Source organism: Pelodiscus sinensis, chromosome 24 (assembly GCF_052426305.1).
Source record: "Pelodiscus sinensis isolate ZL-2025 chromosome 24, ASM5242630v1, whole genome shotgun sequence".
Lineage (NCBI taxonomy): Eukaryota > Metazoa > Chordata > Testudines > Trionychidae > Pelodiscus > Pelodiscus sinensis.
In genome coordinates this window covers 8,735,840-8,758,904 of record NC_143075.1, presented here as the reverse complement: position 1 = coordinate 8,758,904, position 23,065 = coordinate 8,735,840, and the positions used below count along the sequence as shown (strand labels likewise).

Genomic DNA, 23,065 nt, shown 5'->3' with positions numbered 1-23,065 from the left:
TGTGCCTGACGCCTTACACCAGAGCCTGCTCTCCTGCGTTCAGGGCTAGACACGCAAAGAGCCAGCGGGCCCTCTCATTTGTATGTCCATGTGCAGAATGAATTTTGTTACACGCACCGCTATGGAGATGAGGGGCGACGCTGCACCCCCATATTGGGGCATATAACAAAATCCATTCCACACAGGGGCAACCTGTGGCGGGTGAGTGGGGTTGAGGGGTGTGGAGTGTGGGAGGGCACTAGGGGTTGGGGACTGTCACCGAGAGTTGGGGGGGGTCACTGGGCCCTGCACCCCTCACCTGCAGCCAGATGTGACTAAGCCGGAGGTAGAACAGAAGGTTTATTAGAGGACAGGGACACAGCATAGAACAGACTCGTCAGCACAGGAACCAGGAGCAGTCAGTACAGGCCATCTTGGGGGGAGGGCTCAGAGCCAGGGCCCCGGGCCCCCTCCCAGTATGCTAAGCCAGCCGAGATTCACTCACCCACTCTACAACTGGTCCCATCGCTCAGGTAGCTCCGCCTCCATCTTTGTCCAGCTTCCTGGGCAAAAGGTGTCAGCTGCTTGCCCCCGGCTCAGGTTACCATAAGCAGGGCTTGACAACCGGTGGAGAAAGCCGCTCACCAGCCCCACACTTTGCATGCTCAAGAGCTGCATTGCGCATGCGCGCACCTCTGGTAAATGGGGCGCACGGCTGAAATCTACTCGCCATGGGCGAGTAGATTCTATAGTTTGTCAAGCCCTGACCATAAGCCTGGGCCATTGTGAATGTGCTGGCCTCAGCAGCCTCCCTCAGGGGTCACACCCGCAACTCCCATCCCCATCTGGATAGCTGTGCAGTGCCCAGGGAAACTGAGGCACACACAGAGTTACTACAGAACAGTAAGGGTCAGCAGAAATCACATGCAACGTAACAAGCAGAGTGACTACAATACTTGCTTTGCCACGGGGGGAGATGAAGGCTTTGGCAGGGAGTGTGGACTCTGGGGTGGGGCTGGAGATGAGGTATTTGGGGTTCAAGAGGGGGCTCCAGGCTGGGGCCAAGGGATCGGAGTGGGCAGGGAAGAAGGTTGGGGTGGGAGTGAGGGCTCTGGGGGGAGTTAGGTGAAGGAGGGGGCTCAAGGTTGGGTTAAGGGCTAGGAGGGAGCTGGGGTGGTGGAGCAGATTCAGGGCTGGGGTGCAGGGGAGGGCCCAGGCCAGGGTGCGGGGCACTTTCCAGAGGCATCTCCCCTTTGGTGGGGGGCAAACAGGTGACTCACGTGGCCCTGCACTTGCCTGCAAGCACCGCCCCATGCAGCTCCCATTGGCTGTGATTCCCGACCAATGGCACCTGTAAGGGCGGAGCCTCCCGGCAAGGGCAACGCAGAGATGGCGCTTCTCAGGGCTCGCAGCAATGCAGCCCCAGCCCTGGGGGAAGGACGGGCAGCGTGCGGAGCTGCCACCCCCCATCCCACTAGAAAGGGCTGGCCCAGGACACAGGGGCTTTACCGGCTGCAGCCCCTACCGGCCCTTTTTTAATCTGTCCCTGCCGCTGAGGCTTGGGGGGCGTGTCTCTCCCCCAGCCATGGGAGAGGCGGCCATGGCAGCTGCACAACCGTGCAGCTTAGAGAAACCCTGGCGAGAACCCCAGCTGCCCTGTGCCAGAGGAAGAGACCAGTCTGGTCGTGCCTGCCCCGAGGCCTGGAAGCTGCTGTTTCTACACTCAGCCCCACGGTAGCACAGCCATCCCTGACACATTCTACAGCGTCACGTGCCGGGGTCTTTCACCTCCCCCGGGAATGCAGCCGCCTCCGAGAGGGACTTGGCGGCTCTTGCACAGGCCACAGCGATCTCCACAAGAGTTTTTTGGAAAGATAAATGGAGACGAATCTGCTGAAAGTGAAGGGCCAATGGATGGAGGCAGGATGCAATTAACCAAGCTAGAATTCGGTCCGGATCCGCTGAGAAAATGGTTCCTGGCTCTTTAATGAGCAGGAATTGGACCTTGCTTGATTTCCTGTCAAACCTCTTTCACAAGGTGAACAGAAAAGGCTTTGGAAAGGCCAGCTGTGGTGCTTCTGAAATGGTTTAAAAGGCAGATTTTTCCAGCAGGTCTCAACTCCCATTTTGCCAGCCCACTTGGCAAAAATTAAAATTAAAAAATCGGGCACTAAAAGCCAGCACCTCATTTCTGCAGCTGAGCGGGTCTCAACGTGCCCACATCGTCACCGATTTTCAAAGCATGCTGGGATCCCCCTCCGAAGGACGGCCTAGGGCACCGTGACGCCAGAGCACAGCCCCGAATCAGGAGAGCCTCCGCAGAGCGGCTGGCGCTTTCCTTTCAAAGCTGCGTAAGAAGCCGGTTCCTTCCGATGACCTTGTCTGCGTGGGCCTCGCTCTCTCCCCTGTGCTGAGTGGCCGCACGCTGCTAGGGGAGAACTTCGGCAAAACCATATTGATCTGCCCATTTAAAACGCTATGGAACTGTCGGTGTCTTTTCATTCTCCTCCCCAGCAGGGACATCGGTGCGGTCTGACGCGCCGGCTCCTCTCCGCTCACGCATCCGTTCGGAGGCCGACTTGGCAGTCGCGTCACGCCTCCTGACTCTGTGCAGCAGAGCCTGCGATGCTATGGTGACAGCCCGTCCCTGCGCCAGGATCAGGGCCGTCCGGCTCCGGCACGGCAGGAGGGCAGAAGGAAGCTTCTGGGGACGTGGCTGGACAGCTTCCAATCCCGTGGCATGAAAATACGCCCGTGAGAGCAAGAAAACATAGCTGCGGGGTCAGGGCCCAGGAGGGCTCACCCTGCCGATCTGTATCATTTGGCCTGTAGGGCCGGCCAAACTGCTGAGGAACCACTGCCCGGGGTCTACCTCGTGCCACAGATGTGTGGTCGGCTGGGGGACCGGACAGGCGCCCTCCCTGCCGTGTCTTGCTGTGCGACCTTGGGCCAGTCATTCACGTTCTCCTCATCGCCCGGCCCAGCACGCCCCTGCCTCAGCAATTGTAGCAGAGCCACGGGGGCTGCCCAGCCAGAACAGCAGCACGTCCCACCCATTTGGCCCAGGATAAATGGCTCTGCAAGGCCCCGGGGGCAGAGCCCCAGGAACACCGTGACAGCCAGCGCCCCGCAGTGCAAGGCGCGGCACTCCCAGCTGGTAGGGGCCCGAGGGAGCAAGGCAGCCCTGTCACCCCTGTTTGCAGGTGGGCCCTAGCAGCACCGAGAGACAAGGGTACACCGGGAGGAGGTGACCGGGAGCTGAACCTGAATCTTCGGAGTCCCTGCCCAGTGCATCAGTCACAAGACTGGCCTTCCTCTCAGACTGAGGTCCTTCGGAGCCACTCACCTTCCGACAGGAGGCCGGGAGGTTTAATCCACGAGGGAGCAACACCCCCCTGCACCCATTGGTGCAGTACGGGCCTGAGACCTTCCCAGGCTCCGGCGCTACAGGCAGGCAATGACCCATACATGGCTCTGTCTCGCCGCCGCCACCAGAGGGCGCTGCCCTGAGCCATTGGCGGGCTGGGCGGCATGGCCGGGGCTGAGGGACAGTGTCACCTGCCTGGTACCGCTCACCCAGGGCTGCCAACCTCACACTCTGCCCCGCGGCCGGGCACGGCTCTTCAGACTCCCCGGGAACCAGCCTATGCTGGGCTCATCCACAACCCCGAAGGGGGAACTGAACCCCAGCGCGTCCGGGCCACAGGCTGACCCCAGGCGTGCTGAATGGAGTCGCTCCTGCCCCGAGAACCAGGGGCTCTGACAAGAGAGGCCGTGTGTGATCCCCCAGCAGGGCTGGTGGCACAGCGTAGACAGCCAGGGATCTAGCCTTGGGGAGCCTGTCACAGACACACCTCGAAAGGGGGGCCTGGGACTCCCCCCGCCACAGCCCCACATGGCAAACACTGATCTAAACCCTCCTTCCCAGGCCCGATCAGCTCCCAGTGGCTCCCCCCCACCATGGGACCACGCCACCCCTGGGAAATCAAGGCCAGCTCTCCAGGGAACTAGCCATCTAGCCCAGCATGGCAACGGCCCGGCAGCCAGCCCAGTCAGGGGCCTCCCCCACTGCGGTGTGCAGCTCAGCCACACACACCACGTCACAGGCCAGGAGTCACAAGCCCAGGCCGCAGCCAGGGGAGCAGGGCTGGGACTATCCAGCAGCTCACAGCCCCGTCCCCACAGCGGGAACCCGGAGCCGGGCTCCCCACGGAAGGGCTCTGTTCTCCTGACTACCACGCCAGCTCCGCCTCCCTCGCCCGCCCGCCCGGCCCCGATGAACCCTTCGGGCGCTAGGCATCAGCAGAAACTCAGCCTGGGCTGGTGCCAAGCGACCTGCTGGCTGCCAGTGTGGGACGAGAACAGCCACTCAGCCCCTGCCAGGAGCTGCCCGCGCACTGAACGTACCGCTGCCCAGTGCCTCCTTCCCCCTGCCAGTCCAGGACACCAGGCCTTTCCCCAACATGGCTGCCCTCTCTGCCCATGGCTCAGGCATTGACCCCCTTAAGAGCAGCTCTCTGTGCATCTGGGCTCGGCCCAGCTGCGATGTTTGTGCTGTTGACTGACACGTCTCGCTACTCACTTGTGACCCAAAGCTGCAGCCCCACACCTGAGACAGGTTTCCCTGGGCCGGTATCTCCCATGCAGACCAGCCAGGATGGGGCCCTGGGGCCACGGGGATTAAAGGCCCCCTGAACATCACCTCCCCTGCTAAGGATGGGCCCAAGCCACACTAGGATCCCAGATTTTCAACACCTGGACTCTGGGGGCGTTTGGCGCTGGGGGGAGGGAAATTGACCCATTCCGGAACCGTGGCGCCAGCTGGAAAATCCAATTCTGGAAACTCCTCCCCACTGGCCCAGGGAGCCGGAACCCATTCGGCTCCAGCGCCACACACAAGGGCTCCGGAGACACAATTACACTAACTAGTGCAGGCTGTGCCTTTTCCCTGGCTTGGGCGCCCTGGGGCTAGGGACCCAAGCCCTTTTCTTCTAGGGATGTCAGTGTATAGTCGTGTAAGCCAGGGCTGGGGAACTTGTTTTGGGTCGGGGGGGGCCACTGACCCACAGAAAAATCAATCGGGGGCCGCACACAAGCGAGAAACAAAAACCAATCCCCTCATGATGTGACCCCTGATAGAGAAGGAGAAAGACCCTCCCCACATTCCCCTCTCACACCGTTCAGGTGTGAGCCGAGGGGGCCCAGGCTAGTAGATTCTGTGTGCGCCAGCCCCACGTTGGGGCAGCACGGAGGCTGGAGCACTAGCACAGGCTCCCCAATGCTGTGGGGGGATGACCCTGAGCCTCACAGAGAGGCAGCAGCGTGGAGGATGAGGAGGGCAGGCAGGAGCTGGTCCACGCAGGAAGCCAGCTTTGAAGCCAGCTTCCCATGCGTATGGCTCCCCCCGAAGCGCCAGAGCTCCCGTCGGCACCAGCCTTGTGGAGCTCCACCACCCCACGCTGCTGCCTCTGGTAGAGAAGCAGCAGTGTGAAGGGGTGGGGGCGGCAAGTGGGATGCCGGGGCGGCAAGTGGGATGCCGGAGCAGCCTCTGTTTGAATGGAGCTTGGGCCCGTGGCAGACAAAGGCTTCTGTTTCCCCCTGCTGCTGCCTCTGCATCAGAGGCAGCAGCACCAGGCAGCAGTGCAGAATGGCAGGGGGCTCCCTGGGAGTGGGTCTAGGAGCGTACCGGATGCCAGCCCACCCCTGGGGGCCATCGAATAATCATGCAACCACTAAGATGTGGTGCGATTACATGATTGTTAAATAAAACGACATCTAACATCCCTATTTCATTCCCCCCTTCCCCGGATTGCCTGTGCAGGGCCCCTGCCTAGAGCCGGACTCGGAGCTTCCAGCTGGAGATGGCAGCTGGAGTCCTGGCTCCGCCTCTCTTGGGCTCTCCTTCCCAGGGGACTAACTGACTGAGCTGAATTAGCCATTATCAGGGCCACATGCCTATTCCAGCTGCCACAGCTCCATTCACACAGGGCTAGGCACGCACAGACCAAGCTACGGCTGAATGTGGGGCCAGCCCTTCCCCGCCAGCACCCCAGGGCTTGCTTCCAATCTCTGCCAGGCTTTCAGCAAAGGGAGATGTAACCCCCCTGCTGCCTGGGAACCCGAACACCCGTCGCTGCCCTCTGACGGGCCTCTGGGCGCACAGCGAACGTGGGCCAGAGCCAGGCCTCGAGCAGGGCCCGGCTGACAGACACGGTGCAACCCCCCCCCCCACAGCAGGGCTCTCCCGCTGCCCCAGCCTGCAGCAACAGTGTGGGGTCCTCATACCGCTCTTCAATGCGCCTCCCCATGACCCCTCACCCCTCAGGGTCCTGCCCCCTGTCGCTCTGCCAATGCACCTCCCCCTGACCCCTGACCCCTCTGGGTCCTGCCCCCCTGTCGCCCGGCCAATGCGCCTCCCCCCGACCCCTCACCCCTCTGGGTCCTGCCCCCCTGTCACCCGGCCAATGTGCCTCCCCCCGACCCCTCACCCCTCTGAGTCCTGCACCCCCGTCGCCTGGCCAATGTGCCTCCCCCCGACCACTGACCCCTCTGGGTCCTGCCCCCCTGTCGCCCGGCCAATGTGCCTCCCCCCCACCCCTCACCCCTCTGGGTCCTGCACCCCCGTCGCCTGGCCAATGTGCCTCCCCATGACCCCTCACCCCTCAGGGTCCTGCCCCCTGTCGCTCTGCCAATGCACCTCCCCCTGACCCCTGACCCCTCTGGGTCCTGCCCCCCTGTCGCCCGGCCAATGCGCCTCCCCCCGACCCCTCACCCCTCTGGGTCCTGCACCCCCGTCGCCTGGCCAATGTGCCTCCCCCTGACCCCTCATCCCTCTGGGTCCTGCCCCCCGTCACTCTGCCAATGCGCCTCCCCCCGACCCCTCACCCCTCTGGGTCCTGCCCCCCCGTCGCCCGGCCAATGCGCCTCTGCCCTGAGCCATTGCACCTCCAAGCTTCCAGCCTGGGCTTTCCCCAAGGGGCATTTCCCAGCCCTGCTGAGCTGTACGATGCAGCCGCACACCTGGGAGGGACCCCGAGAACGAGTCCGTTTCACTGCGGAGCTGAGCGAGCGCCTGACCCCAGGTGGCCTCCTTGATCCCTGCAGCCCCAGGCACATCCGGACCCCCAGCGCTGCCACCCCTGGGCACCCTCTGGGCTGCCCCTTCCCACGCGGGGCGTAGGGATTCGAGGGGCCAGGGCCAGAGCCCCCTGCCAGGAGTTTGCGGCGGAGCTCACAGGCCTGGAGGCTGAAGTCAGTGAGGGGCACAGCTGGCAATACTGGCCCTGCAGCACTGCTCTGAAAACCCCTGGCCAGAGACACTCGTCCACTAGCACCAGGACTGAGCCCTGCCGGCGCTTTCCGCGCCACCCCAGGGGACCGCTTGCTGGCGGGGAGAGTCCGGGGGCCGGGACTCCTGGGGGCTAAGGGAATGCTACTTGCAGAGTCCTGCTCCCGCGTCCGCCTTGCCGCCTCTGCACTTTGCCTCCCTGCTTAGGGGGCGCTGCCTCTGCCCGCTTCAGCCCTGCCTGGCGCAGCCTCCAGGCCTCCGAGTGGCCCTCAGGCTCCCGCGTTGCCAGGCCGCTCTCTGCCACAGCCTCCTCCCGCGGGAGTCAGGAGGGCCCTGCACTGGGGTCTGGAGCCATGGGCCTGGTTCTTGTCTGAGCCAAGAGGTGCAGACTGGCGCCGGTCCCACCCACGGGCGCATGAGCTGCTCCGGGCAGGCGTCGGTGATGACCAAAAGCCACGAGGATCCCAGCCTGTCCTGGGCAGACGACTAGCCACTCTCACCAGCAGCTTTCCCCCTTCCCCGTGGCTCACGGCATCAAGCCGGACGTGCACAACCCACAGCAGTGCAGGGAAGGGCGCTGAGTGTCGTGCTCAGCATCCAGTGCCAGCACGACCACCCTGCACGGCAGCCAGGTTACTCGAGGGTGCTGGCGAAACCCACCGCTGCAGCAACGGGCCCGAATCCTGCCATCTCCCCCGGGCAAAGTGCAAAGCCGTCCCTGGCAGAGCGCCCACGCCTGGCACGCGGCCTCCGGTCCTGGCAGCCACCCTTCAAGAGGGAGGTGGCTGGGCTGGGGAGGGTTCGCAGAAGAGCCACAACAAGGACTAAAGGGTTAGAAAAGCTGCCGCTCAGCCACAGACGCCTGGAGCTCAAGTGAGACGATCAAAGAGACGGTTACGCAGGGACTTCAGCCCGGGCTGTAGGCAGCCCCCCAGGCAACGGATAGTGGGTAACAGAGGGCTCTTCGGCCTAGGAGACCTGGGTCTAACTAGAGCCAGTGGCTGGAAATTGGACAAATTCAGACTGAGAAGAACATGCAGATGCCTATGGGTGAGGCAAATTAGCCCCTGGAACAAGGTGCCGAGGGCTGTGGGGGATTCTCCAGCCCAGGCCCAAGAGGGGATGTTTTTCTAATAGCTCCGCTCTCACTCAAAGAGGAACGAATTCAGGGAAGCCCTGCGGCCCATGCCCTGGGGGGAGGCAGCCCAGATGGCCACCGTGCTCCTGTCTCGCTATATAAGCTACGAATCTGTTTCTGCTGCCCCCCTCCCCGTCTGAACACCCCCCCAAAATGGCTTCCTCTCTAGGCCCCTGCTACACAAGGGGGTTGAACTGTATTTGCCACCCCTCCGCTCAAGCCTGGCCCCCTCAGCGCTGGCCTGCTGAAGAAATGACCCTCGCCAGCCTTTCTCAGCATGATCATGGCCTGCTTGGCCCCTCAGGCATAGACAGGCCCTGGAAATTGTACCAGGGAGTTCACACACACACACACGCACACGCACACGCACACACGGTCATGGCCTGCTTGGCCCCTCAGGCGTAGACAGGCCCTGGAAATTGTACCAGAGAGTTCACACACACACACACACACGCACACGCACACGCACACACACACGCACACACACCGGTTTGCAAGCACGGTTGTTATAACCATGCCAACGGCTAGGCCTCCCCCCCCCCGCCATCACAAACACACACAGCCTGCCGGACAGGCGGCAAGCCGCAGCGGGGGCCAGGCGTTAGCAGCCTCCCAACCGCAGGATTATCGCACGCCCGGCACCAGGACCAGGCGAGGGGCTTTCCTTCAGCATCCTGCTGCCTGCCACACACCGGCCAGCCTGCTGAGATGCAGCTTTGAGGGGCTTCCAGTCCCAGGGACAGCAGGCAGCATGAGCTGCTCTTGGACATCCTCTAGTGGCGGTTGCACGGCCCTGCTTAACCGCGGCGCCAGTGAAAACCCTTCGAACCCTGGCCTCCCTGAGAAGCGAGAGGCGAATGGAGGGTAACCCCTGAGCCATGCACTCAGTAAATCTGGCTAGTGCCCGTTCCAATTCCCTGGCATGCCCAGCAAGGATGAGAGTCCCCATGCATACAGTGCTATAAACCGCACAGCGCCAAAGAGAGCGTGCAAAGGGGCAAGGTCCTGACCTCGCGGATGCCCACGCTCCGCAGGCCGGCTGCCGAGGCCTGGGAAGGAGCAGAGACCTCGGCTGTGGGGAAGGGGGGCAGCTTGGCAAGGCTTCACTGAAGCGGGTTGGCGGGGAAGCGGCTCCGCATGCGGGAAGCGAGTGGCGGCTCTCTCCCTGTGCGGCAGCTTGCAAAGCGGGCGAGGAGCCGCGGGCGGGGGGCTGCAGCCCTCTCGCACAGAGCTCTCGGGAAGAGTTAACCGATCTAGCCCATAGCGGACAGGGGAGGAGGAAGATGAAGAGTGAGGGGTCAAGAGAGGCCAGGATGAGCGGAGATGGGGAAGGGGCTGGAAGGGGAGGATGAAGGGCGTCTAGGTACATGCACATTCACGGGGCAGGGAAGAGGTGACCAAACCACAATGCAAAAGATGAACTTAAAAGCTAAATTTTCCTTCCCCACATAGCCCAAGGGACGCTGTTAGAATCAGACTCACAGGGCTGGAAGAGACCCCAGGAGGTCGTCACGTCCAGCCCCCTGCCCAAGGCAGGACCGATCCCAACTCAATCAACCCAGCCAGGGCTTGGTCAATAATCCTGCACTCAGGAGTCAAACTGTTTTGCCAGCCCCTTTGGACAGAGTTGTGGGGTTGAGGATGGAGGTGGAGTTTACCGAAGACAGATTCCAACCAACAGCCAGAGCACTGGGAGAGGAACCCTCCGCCGGTCTAGACTCTCCAGGCAGAGCATGCTGCCCAGTTCTGTATGTTGGCATGATTGACATTAACGAGCCTTGCATTGCCAGGGGCTGCCCGCTGCAACGGCTCCTGGGACGTCTTGCCACTGCTCCGCCACAGACAGACAGTAGCCGGGAAGCCTGGAGTTAGGGTCTGTGCTAACAGCTTCCGGCGGCAGGGAGCTTGAGAACCGGGTCCCAAGAGATCAAGGACGCCAACGCTGCTGCATGCAACTTCCTGACAAGGGAATTGGGAATGCAGCGTCCAGACTGGCTAACGGCTGAAAGCCCAACCGCATTTCCAGCCCAGGCAATGTCCTGCCTTGGGAGGCAGGGAGCTATGCTTCCCTCGCTCCCACCCCAGCTCCTGAGTGCGGCGGGTCAGAGGAGAATACTGACGGGTAAAAGGCCGACAGCTCCCACCCGTGCACACAGGTGAGTTTTGTGCCTTCCGTCAAGCACCCCTGGGAGCCAGTCGATCTCACGTATTCATGGTGCAGCTTGTCAGCCTGGCAGCTCGGGAGCCCCAAGCTCTTTGCTTCACCCCAGAATCGGTACGGCGCTGACCATGCTGTTCCCCACACACCCCCACGGCATCACCCACAGGCCCCAGTCCTGACTGGCAGGGTCTCCCCTAGGCAGCAGAGCAGAGCTCAGTCTCTACGTCCCATTCAGTCCTTGGCCTCTCTCTAAGGAACATATTCCCCCCCCCCCCCCGCCATCACTGTAGCATCAGGCACGGTTGAGGGTGCCGGCAGGGGGTTCCACAGGAGTTGCAGGTTTCAAGTGAGGGCCCGTCCCCATGGAATTGGCACAAAGAGGCCATCAGATAGTGACATTTCCAGTCACGCCCCGCCTGAGCTAAGTAACCTAGGGCATGTCTACACTAGGGCTATGTCTACACTGGGGCATGTCTACACTAGGGCTGTGTCTACACTGGGGCATGTCTACACTAGGGCTATGTCTACACTGGGGCTGTGTCTACACTGGGGCTGTGTCTACACTGGAGCATGTCTACACTGGGGCATGTCTACACTAGGGCTGTGTCTACTCTAGGGCTGTGTCTACACTGGGGCATGTCTACACTAGGGCTATGTCTACACTAGGGCTATGTCTACACTGGAGCATGTCTACACTAGGGCTGTGTCTACACTGGGGCATGTCTACACTAGGGCTGTGTCTACACTGGGGCATGTCTACACTGGGGCTGAGTCTACACTAGGGCTGTGTCTACACTGGGGCTGTGTCTACACTGGGGCATGTCTACACCGGGGCATGTCTACACTAGGGCTGTGTCTACACTGGGGCTGTGTCTACACTGGAGCATGTCTACACTAGGGCTATGTCTACACTGGGGCATGTCTACACTAGGGCTGAGTCTACACTAGGGCTGAGTCTACACTGGAGCATGTCTACACTAGGGATGTGTCTACACTGGGGCTGTGTCTACACTGGAGCATGTCTACACTAGGGATGTGTCTACACTGGGGCATGTCTACACTAGTGTGTCTACACTGCCAGCTTTTTGTGCAAGAAACCTTTTGTACAAGAGTTTTTGCACAAAATCGTCTTGCACAAGAGCACGGCCACACCTTAAAGCTCATTGCAAAAGCCATGTGCTTTTGTGCAAGAGAGCATCCACGCTACATGGACATTTTTGCGCAAGAAAGCTCTGATGGCCATTCACAGAATGGCCATCAGAGAACCTGTGCTTTTTCCCATAGGGGTTTCTTGCACAAGAAACCCCTCTGGAACATCCATGCTTGCCTTTTTGCACAATAGCTGTAGCGCAAAAAGGAGTTATGCTCATAAAAGGAGGTTTACCTACCCCAGCAATAGCCCTTTGGTCTGCCGTTTTACTGCTGATTTACTTGTGCAAAAGTGCATTTGGGGTATGGACGCTCCACAGGCTTTTGCACAAAACCGGCCATTTTTGCGCAAAACCTTGCAGTGTAGACGTAGCCTAGGAAACTATTTTGAAATAACTAAACTCGATTTAATAAATAATAAAATTGGAACAGCGTGTCCACATTCTGGGGAAGCCTCAAAATTAGTCTGAGGCAGATACCATTATAAGGGTACGTCTACACTGCACGCTTATTTCGAAATAGCACCTCTACACTACAGGGAAGCCTCAAAATTAGTCCGAGGCAGGCTCCCTTAATGTAGACGTGCTATTTTGATTTAGAGCCCTACTAGGCACTGGAGAGGAACAACTTAGAATGGCTCTGGTGAGGGGCTATTTCAAAATAGCAGACGTGGAGCATCTACACCCACCTTATTTCAAAATAGCTATTTCAGAATAGGCATTATTCCTCGTAGAATGAGGTTTACAGATTTCGGAATAAACCGTCCATTATTTCGAATTTATTTCCAAATAACGGAATGGCTGTGTAGACGCTCGCCGTGTTATTTCGAAATAACGCTGGTTATCTTGAATAAGGGTACAGTGTAGATGCACCCTTCATGTGGATGTGTTACCTTGAGTTAGAGCCCCGGGAAGCACTGGGGAGTAATTACTGTGAATTACTCTAGGGAGGAGTTATTTCGGAATAGCAGGACCGGAGTGTCCACACTTCTGCTATTTCAAAATAGCTATTTCGAAATCAGCGTTCTTCCCCGAGTTAAGCAGGAGCCCAGATTTTGAAATAACGGGCTTGGTCACGTGGATGCTCCCCTTATAAATTCGACCTAAGGGGGGTTATTTCAAAACAATGCCTTAGTGTCGACCAGGGCTTAGAGGCGGAAGGCTCCATAGCCATGCACCAGCCTCTCAGTTATCTGGTTTCCTTAGCTTGGGGAACCAGCCGGAGAGCGCTAGCCGGGTGCAGTTTAGACAGGGACTGCTGGTGGAACACTTGGGCCATGTCCAGACTCAGGGGTTTTTTCGGGAAAAGTAGCCTTTTCCCGAAAAAACTTCCCCTGCGTCCAGACTCAAGCCGCGTTCTTTCGAAATTATTTCGAAAGAACGCGGCTTTTCTTTCGATGGCGGTAAACCTCGTTTCACGAGAAAGAACGCCTTCTTTCGAAAGAAGGCGTTCTACAATGTAAAGAGGCCGTCTTCGAAAGAGAGCATCCAGACTCGCTGGGTGCTCTCTTTCGAAAAAGCGGATTTCCTCTATCGAAAGATCCGCCTGCAGTCTAGACGCGATCTTTCGAAAGAAGCCTGCAGTCTAGACATAGCCTTGATTTCACTATCATCTATGCACACAGTCAGAACCCCCCTGTCCCGAGGTGCGTTTCTCTGGTGGATGATGAACGGGAAGAGGCTCATAACTGGGTGATCATCAGCCCAGTTTTCTCCTGAGATTGGAAGTGCCACGGGGAAGGTACATCTACACTGCATGCTTATTTTGAAATAACACGTCTACACTGCAGGGAAGCCTCAAAATGAGTCCAAGGCAGGCTCCCCTAATGTAGACGTGCTATTCCGATTTAGAGCCCCAGGAGGCACTGGGGAGGAGCTATTTCGAAATAGCAGCAGTGGAGCATTTACACCCGCCTGGCAATTCTCCATCCTTGCCAAACAACCTCCTCCTAGAGTTGGGGATGCTCCTGGTTCTCTTTTGCTTGACACGAGATCCAATAAGATCCACATGGGAAAAGGCCCCTTTGTGTTTCTGGGGTGCGCCCAGGGGGCCAGGCAATGCCACCTCCAGCCTGGGAGCTGAGAGCGGAAGATGCTTTCACTTGCAAGGCCGGCCCTGTGGAGAAGACGTTCTCGTTCTCTCCCTATTTCCATGAAAATCATACAACCAGTGTCACCACTTGGAAGAGGGAAAAACAATGGTGGATGCATTATCTGGTGAGGTGGCAGCTCTATAGACGAAGCTAGAGAGATGGTGAAAAAAAAAACCTCAGAGCACTTCACTTTCTCACAAGCCTCTGGTTTATTCCCATCTCATCCTCCTCCCCTGTGATTTTCGTTGCTTAGCCTGTCACTCACTTTCCTGGGAGTCCGTCTCTAACCACACCATTTTTTATTCCATTTGGTTCACCCTAGATCATTTGCTCAGTGCCCTTAAATTAAACCTTAGTATCACTCACCAGGCCCGGCTCGGCCCGGATGCCCAGCTGGTATAGATCAGCATAGCTCTAGTCATTTCAACAGCTTTGACATCAGGTGAGGAGAAGGCCATGTGCCTCCAAAGCATTTCATCAGCTGATGAACCCTGCCAAGGCAGGTTTGCCTTGCCCCCATTTTACAGATCGGGAAACCAAAACACTGAGTGAGCAGCCAAGCAATTTTTCAAAGCCACATGGTGAATCAGTGGCAGAGTTTGGAGGCAAAGAATTCCAACCCATATTCTAGTCTCTCCCCTAGAACACATTGCTTCCCACAGCTCAGAGATGCTCCTTTTGAAATCTCTCCTACATACAAATGACTCCTTTGATGACACACTGCAAGAGCCCAGTAACAAACAGAAATGGTGTGTCCCTAGTGCTTTGAGTGTTCACAAAGGTTATTACTTCTCCAGATGACAGGAAACTGGTGACGTTCCCCAGATTTTGGATCCCCTTTCTCCTAGGGCTGGGATTGTGCTAGAAGGTGGGGAAAGTGCTTTTGGTTCCAACAAATTAACCAGTGTCTCTGAATAGGAAGAGTGGCACTGGCTATCGGCATGTGTGTTTGTTTACACAGTGTCTCCGGGGACATGGAGGATGGCACGGGAGGGGAAAACACCCACCAGATTTGGGCAGCAGGAACATCCCGGAAATAAGATGACATGACCTTGTGTTTCACCCCAGAGGATCCCAAAGTACCATATTACATTTCACCCACCCGTCGTGGTGGGCAGGGAAACGTCTGAGCCATCGTGCCCAGGCCCACGCCTCCTCTTATGACGACTGTCCCAGGAATGTTCATGTCACCCTGAACGACCGTCTGCCCCAGCGCAGAGGGCTCCGTGGCTCTCCCCACAAGAGTTGTGTCAGGCACCTGGGGCCACATGAGCCCCTTTGAGAGCCCTCGACTCTGGCACACGCCGTCTCACAAGACCTCTCCAGGCTTTGTGTGTCGGGCAAAGGGTGGCCAGAGGTGTCATACCCAGAAGCACAGTTAGAGGGAGCGGACCGCAGTCAGCCCGGCTCTGGGGCCTCTCCAATGGCTGGCTGCCTCAGTGAAGGTGGCTCACTAAGGACTAGAGCTGAAGAGAGACCGTGGGAGGGGAGTAACAGTGGTCCCCTGTAGGGATGTAAAATCCCATTTAATCGGTTAACCGGTGAAACATGGTGGTTAACCGATTAAAGAGGGGGATGGAGTGGCCCCCTATCCCTCGCAGCCTGGCTGGAGCAGCCCCCCCCCCCCCCACAGGTAGAGGCTGCTCCAGCCCAGCTAGAGCAGCTCCTGCCTGAAATGCAACTGGGCCTGCTGTGGACAGGGGCTGTTCCAGGCAGTTGGGTGGGGAGCTGCTCCAGTCCCCACCGGTTAATGGGTGATGCTCATTGGTTAACTGATTAACCTCTTACATTCCCAGTCCTCTGACAGAATATTGCCATGAAAGGAGAGGGTGGAAGGTCAGAGGAGTTAACCTCCCTCCCCATTCTGTTCAAGGGCTAAACTCTTTCCTGAGGACAATGAAGGTATATGATGAACATAAGAATGGCCAAACTGGTCAGACAAAAGGTCCATCTAGCCTAGTCTCCTGACTTCTGACAGTGGTTAATGCCAGGTGCCCTGGAAATGAACAGAACAGGGAATCATCAAGTGATCCCTCCCCTGTCACCCAGTTCCAACTTCTGACAAACAGAGACTAGGGATACCATTCCTGGTCATCCTGACTAATTGCTGCTGAAAGACTTATCCTCCATGAATTTATTTAGCTCTTTTTTGAATCCTGTTATATTCTTGGAATTCATAACATCCTCTGGCAAGGAGTTCCACAGGTTGACTGTGCATCGTGAAGAAGGACTTCCTTTTGTTTGCTCTAAACCTGCTACCTGTTAAATTCATTTGGTGACCCCCTAGCTCTTGTATTATGGAAAGGAGTAAATAACTCTCTTTATTCACTTTCCACACCAAGTCAAGGTCATATTTCGTCATCTCTTCTCCAGCTGAAAAGTCCCAATCTTATTAATCTCTCCTCATAAGGCAGTTGTTCTAAACACCATCATTTTTTGTTGCCCTTCTCTGAATCTCCTCCAATGCCAAGATATCTTTTTTGAGATGAGGCAACCACATCTGAATGCAGAATTCAAGATGGGGACGTACCATGGAATTATAGAGAGACATTAAGATAGTCTGTCTTATTCTCTATCCCTTTCTTAATGATTCCCAACAATGCCCCTGAGAATAGCTTGCAGCCAGATTACAGCAGCAGCCTAAAGCAGTAAGGGAAGGACACCTTAAAACCAATACTTAGGCCAGTAGAGGGCTGCCTTGACGTGGCCTTTGGCTGGTATCAAATGCCACTCTTTGGATCCCGTGGGCAGAAAACCATGACCCCATGCCAGCGTGTAACACGGAGTACAAGGGGATCAGACAGAAGTTTGGAGAAATCATTGAAAATGGTCCCACCACATATATCCACTCTAAAAATCTAGACATATCAATCTCTACGTCTAAGGAACCAACTTTTGGTAGCTACACAAAGCTTCTCTGTGCAGTGGCTCTGCACAATTTAAGAAATATTATTTTCTTTAGCAGCGCATGGGAATGGGGTATGGGTAAATGAATCTCATCCTGACACAATTATAAATAGTAGATTCATTTGTCCAGTTATAATCTGACATCCCAAAAAGGCCACTTAAAAAACAAGTCTACCATATGTTCTTGATTTGTTAACAAATACACAACAGCTGCAAGCAACACCTTGACTGTGCCCCAGAAAACACCCTGATAACCCCCAGAAGCAGAAAAGCCACAAAGAATCCAAACCTACTCAAAGATTAAAACACACCTGCAGCAAAGTGACCCTGTCCTCCTCATTCCCTCCTTAGCAGAGACACTCCAGCAGCCAGAGGTAATTTGTTGGAAATCACAACAGTGCAAACAGCACACGCACACACACTAGCCTCTGGTGATAATGGAACAATAATGGCATGCGTGGAGGCAAAAGTTACTCACTTTTCATGGGCTGACACACACAAAAGAAAAAGGCTCAGAGCCAACTCTTGCTCTCCCAAATTCATTCTGATCATGCAGAAGGAAGGTTGCTGTGAATATCCCACAAGGCACATTGTGAATGAAAAATCAGAGAAGTCAGCGCCCCACCGCATGCTGTGTCCTGGATGCTCAGTGCAGCTGGAATTCCGCCTTCTGAGTTCCGTAAACCCGGCCTGGGCCTTTCCAACGAGGCCAGTGGGGAAGGGGAGGGGGGCAGGGAAAGAAACATCATGCGGGGGACTTACCTTCCACAGTTGCAGTGGCAAACTCGATCTTCTCCTCTTAAATGCGGTAGGATATAATTGTGAAACCGGTCCAGCAGCGCATTCATGTCCATCAAGCAAGCTATTGCCTGTAAGAGCCCACAACCAAGGCATCTGGTCAACTCTAGATGATGGAATAAAACATTGACTCGAGTTTGGTTGCTAAAGACTGGAACGGTCATAAAAAAAAATTAAAGGCTGGTTTTTAATTTTTTTTTAAATGGGACACACGCACACGCACAGACACACAGACACACAGACACACACACACACACACACACACACACACCATACACAGGCTAAAGCGATGGGAGGAAGGAAATCAAGGGACAAGCAAAATCTCTTACCATGACGAGAGAGGCACCCAGGATCATGAAAATCATGGTGTTTGCATTCATGGACAGCAACTGGAAATGGACAAATGTTTTGTCTATTCCCCCCCTCCCCCCCAAAAAATAAATAGACCCAGGTACAAAAAAAAAAAAGCAGCTGCCGGGTTATTCCCAGAGGTCAGGCTTGGTCACATACGCCCCCTTCTCTCCCCAAGCCGCAATCCTGGTGTGGGGGGCGGGCGCCTGCCCCCAGCACCCCCCCTCCTGGCCCCCCGGCGCCGGGATTGCCTCGCTCTGCCTCTCGCTGTCTCCTCTAGGACAAATGTGACAGGTAACCACAAAAAAATCCCTTCCCCAGCCCTGCGCCCGCCACCCCGCGCACAGCCCTTCATGCAGCAACGGGAAGCGGAGCCTGCCCAAAAATACACCAGTGGGGGAGGGGCGCGGAGGGGGGGGGGGAGCCGCACAAGTGGCTCAATCAGTCAATATTTGGACGGCTGGGGGTGAAACCAAAACACAAACAGCCCCCCCCCCCATTGCTTCTCTGCCCCCCCCCCCAATAATCACCAGCCGATTGGTGCAACCCTGGCCCGCAGGGGAGAGGAATCAGACGGCGAGAAAAACCCGGCCCCTGGGGCTTTTCTCCCCCGGGCCTCTTGCTAAGCGCCCCGCGCCCCCCGCCAGACGCGCCCCCTTCCCCATCCGCTGCCCGCCCGCGCCCCCTTCCCCGCCACAAGCCCCCGCAGCTGCGCTCCCCTCCCGCTCCGGTGGGTGACTGCAGCTGGAATTGGTATGCCGCACCAGGCAGCCCGGCGAGGGGGGGCTAAATACCTGCCACTCGCAAGCCCTGCACGGCGGCAGGAATAGTCCTCGGCTGCAGGGACCCCCCCCCGGCCTGCCCCCTTCCTTGGGGGGCAGAAAGCGCCCGGGCGGGCAAGTGTCGCCCTGCAAACCGGGCTCCCTCCCCGCCCCCGCGGCTCTGAGCCCTGTTGCAAGGGGGCGGGGGGAAGATTCCCCCCCCCCCCGTTCACACACAGACGCGCCATCCCAGCCCGGGCCAGGCATTTACCTGCTGGGATCCAGCCCCAGGCTCATGGCTCTGGCGGGGAGCGCGGCACAGCTGCCTTCTCTGGGCCCCCCCCTTCCACCTGCCAGGCGGCACGATTTGGGACCGCGGCGCAAGGAAGGGGGCTTGCCCCCGATTTTTAACCGCGTTCGCGCCCCTCGCTGGCCAGGGCGGGACTCGGTCCCTGCAACGAAGGGCGCGTCTCTCCCTGGACACCCCCTGAAAGGCTGTTGAGGGGGGCCCAGATCGGGCACCAAAGGCATTGGCTTGACCAGGGGCTTTTCCCGCTGCACCCGGCAGCTGTTAACTGTTTGCTGGCCCCGGTGGCACAGGGCTGGAGGGGGGGAACCCAGTGACATTGGCCCCCTGCCCAAAATTGACCGGCGGAGCCCAGGGCCTGTTACAAGCGGAGTGTGAAAAAGGACATTCAGCAGGAGCGGGACGCGAACACCTGACCTCCCGTTTGATCGCCCCTTGGGCCCCTGAGTCTGGAGCCCTAGCGGCCTTGGGGTGGCGGCTCCCTGTCTCCCTACCGCCCTCTGCTGGTCGCTTTCCCTCCTAGAGAACGACAGGCTCATTCTTTGTTGGGCGAGGGGTCTTTCAGCCAATCCACCCCCTTTTCAAACCGAGGAATGGTTGTGGTCCTTTGCATTGCTCTCTATTGGGTTCCAGCATCCCTTTCTTCCTGATCTGGGAAGTCCCTGTACTCATAGTTATGGGTCTTCAACTGCTGGGGGAAGGGGCCTATATTCATATAGGGACCAGGGATTCTAGGGTGGGCAGGGGAGGATCATAGAATCACACATGCTGCAATGGAGGACTGGAAAGGGATCTTGAAAAGTCAAGTCCAGCCCCCTATGCTGAGGCAGGGCCACCTCCCCCATCCCTGACAGGTGTTCGTCTCACATGGTCTTAAAATTCTCCAAAGATGGGGACTCCGGAGCCTCCTTGGGAAGCCTCTTCCACAGCTAAAGGAGCCATCTCATTAGAAATGTTTTTCCTTCCGGCGAATCTAAATATCCTTTGCTGCACATTAAGCCCATTAATTTTTTGTAGCGCACTAGAGTACGTTCTTGGCAGTGGAAACGTAGGGGCGGATTCTGAGCTCTCTTGCCTGGAATCAGTCACACCAGTACAGAATCGGCAGGCGTAGCAGGTTTGCAAAAATGTTGGTTGTGCTCAGACTGCCTAGAGCCCACACCCCTCCCCTACTCAATGTCCCGCCCCCTCCTCACTGCCAAGGGAATTTGGGGGGTGGGTGTAGGGTGCAGGCTCTGGGAGGGAATGTGGCTGCAGGAGGGAGTGAGGGGTGCAGGTTCTGGGATGGGGCCTGGGGCAGGGGGCGGGGATCCTGGGTGCAGGCTCTGGGAGGTAGTTTGGGGGCTGGAAGGGGGAGTCAGTTTGAGGGCAGGATGGGGGTGGGAGAGAGGATACAGGCACAGGAGGGAGTGGGGTGCATGAGGATGGGGGGAGTGGATGGCAGGTGCTATCCTTACCTGGGGAACCTCCTTCTGGCAATGGCTCTTGGGGATCGGGGGTCTCTGGGTGCTGCCGCCTCTGCACACTCTCCCTCCACGCTCCCCTGACCTCCTGCCAACCTGCACGCTTCCCCAGGCCCCACCAGCAGCCCCAAGGTGATCTGAAATGCACAGGAAGCCCAGCTGTCACCACCAGCAGCACAGTGGAGTTAAAGAGGCTTCTAGCCACTCCTTCCTCACAGGTGCCAGCAATGTCTCGCCTCCCCCTGGCTGCAGGGATGCACATGCTGCCAGTTGGGGTGAATGGGTGGCTGGAAGCTGCTGTAGTCCTGATGGGGCATTTTAAATCACCAGGGGTGGCAGGTGGGGGTGGGGAAAAATGGGGGGAGCATGTGGGCCAGCAGGGGATCTGGGGGATGTAGGTCCAGGTGGCAAGTTTTCCCAGAGCCCAGGCCCAGAACATTCCTGGTACTGGGGCACCCATGAGAACAGGTGAGAGAGAGGAAGGTTAGACCCCAAAGGTTCCAGTCTTCTCCTGGGGGGAAAGCACTGATTGGAGCATTGCAGCCAGGTTTTTAAACACAGCTTGTCTCAAACTCATCCCAGAGTCCTCACCATTGACTCCCCAGAAAAATAAATGACCAGCCAGTACAGATATTTTCTTATAAAAATGACTCTCCCCAATGTATTTAGTAGGGATGTAATAGTGTAGTCGATTAACTGATTAACCGATAAGCAAAAGCTTATAGGTTAATGCTATAGGCGATACACATTTCTACCCCTCCCCGCACCAGTAAATTATTTAGCAGGCTGGCCAGCAGCCTGGCTCAGTCCTGGCTTGCAATGGGTCCAGGACCTACCCCTACTGTGGCTCTGCATTTAAAGTGTATTAGGAGCTAGGCGGGCAGGCAGCCTGGTTCAATCCTGCCTCACACCAGGTCTAGGAGCTCAGAACTCCCCTTGACAGGAGCTGCTGCCACCCCGCACTGCTGCCTCTGTATCAGAAGCAGCAGCACAGGGTGAAAGGCAGCCGGTCCATGAGGGGAGCTGGTTTTTAAACTGGCTCCCCTCATGGACCAGTTCCCGCCTGGCACTCTGTGCTGCTGCCTCTGATACAGAGGCAGCAGTGCGGAGAGGCAGGGGGCTTCTCAGGAGTAGGGCCAGAGCGCACCCCTGGGTACTATAGAATAGTCAACTAACCAATAAGAATTAATGAGGTTAATTGACTATTCCGATATTTAACATCCCTAATATTTAATAGTGAGGGTGTGGTCACCAGCAATGTTCCTCTACTCTTTTCCATCCATGTTCAGAACAATGTTTATGTGCCCCAAGGCACGGCTGAATGTGCAGCACCAGGAGAAACAACAACAACAAAAACTAGCATGTGGGCACTTTGCTCATCAGCGGGGCATCATTGGAATCTCTCCTGAGTGGCTGCACAAGTGCCAGATTTCCAGGGAACGTTGGTCACCATAGGGAGTAGTGGTGTAACAGGATCCTGTGAAAACACGCAGCCCTTGTTATCACATAGCGCTTTCATCTTGAAAGCCCTGCTCTGTCCTTTCACCTTGGTGGAACCTAGGTGTAAGTTGTTTCGGAAGCTAATTAGAGAGATGAAAACAGATTTTTTGGGGTGCGGGGTGCAAGTTGTTTGTTTTTTGTTCTTTGTCCCATAATGGCATTCAATCAGCCTTCCTTATATAATAACTTCTGTTATATAATCTCCATTCTGTAAGGCACAGTCATTAACCTACTAGCGGGTATGGAAAAGACCAAAATACTGTCACATAATTAACATTACTAAATTGTGTCCTCAAATTAGAACATAAATTGCACTGCAGATTAACGAAAAGTGTGCCCATAAAAGATTTGCTATCCTGGATCCCTTGTACCAGAGGCACAAAAGCGGGGTGGAGAAGGGGGGGGGCTATTTCAGTTCAGTCCTTTCCAAAGGAGTAGTGTGAGGATGTATAAGGCTCTTTCTTCACCCGACCCAGTCTGGGCCTGGTCTCACGTCTCCGTGAGCTGTGAAACAATGTCTATGGTCTATCTGCAGATTGCTGTGATGCAGCCAGTCCTCTGCTATTTGTAGACGAGAGGGGGAGCATTTTTAAAGTAACAAGCAAGCTAAGCCAAAGCAGAGAACAGTTGGCTCTAAAATGAGTCTCAAGGAATCGTGCGCGCTTTGCTTTGGAATGCTTGGCTGACCCACAGCCACTCCAGCATGGCTGAAATCCTATCCAAGCCCACAAGCTAGACTGGGTTGATTCTGTGGCAAGGTCCTTACCCAGACCCCTCACCATGGGACATCTTCTTTGTCCACAAATCCCCAGAAGGCCCTTTCTGGTGCCAATTTCCCACCACCTTCTATTTACAGAGCTCTTGTTCCCAACAAACTCTGCCAGCCTCTCCTGGTTTGCGGGCACACTCAACTACACCCTGACACCTCCCCCTTTCACTTTCCCTCAGGCTGCCTTATCTAGCCCCCTGGCTAACGAGGCCCACAGCTGTTCCATTAGCCCAATGGTTCTCAAACTTTTTGGCATCACGCCCTCTTTTTGATTTTTGAAAAACCCTCATGCCCCTGCCCCATAGTAAAACTTGTTGAGAAAAAAAAAAGGAACTGACCGGGGCAGCACAACTTGATGGGGGAGGGGGCTGGGTCACCTCGTGCCCGCCCCCCCCCCGGAAT

At 56.8% G+C, this 23,065-nt stretch overlaps 1 protein-coding gene across 2 annotated transcripts in view; it reads right to left on the bottom strand.

The window, feature by feature from the left end:
• The window catches only part of TMEM240 (transmembrane protein 240), a 38,140-nt gene extending 19,646 nt beyond the window's left edge, over window positions 1-18,494 (bottom strand). The window contains exons 1-2 of one of the 2 annotated variants that reach the window (XM_014574371.4): window positions 17,842-18,494; window positions 17,477-17,583 (exon numbers count right to left, since the gene is read on the bottom strand). In XM_014574371.4, the coding sequence (XP_014429857.1) occupies window positions 17,477-17,583; window positions 17,842-17,892 (158 nt within the window). In that variant the 5' untranslated portion in view covers window positions 17,893-18,494. Of the gene's footprint in view, window positions 1-17,476; window positions 17,619-17,841 lie in introns of both variants that reach the window. The other variant, XM_014574372.3, reaches the window with a different exon arrangement.
• Window positions 18,495-23,065: the final 4,571 nt, after the last annotated feature.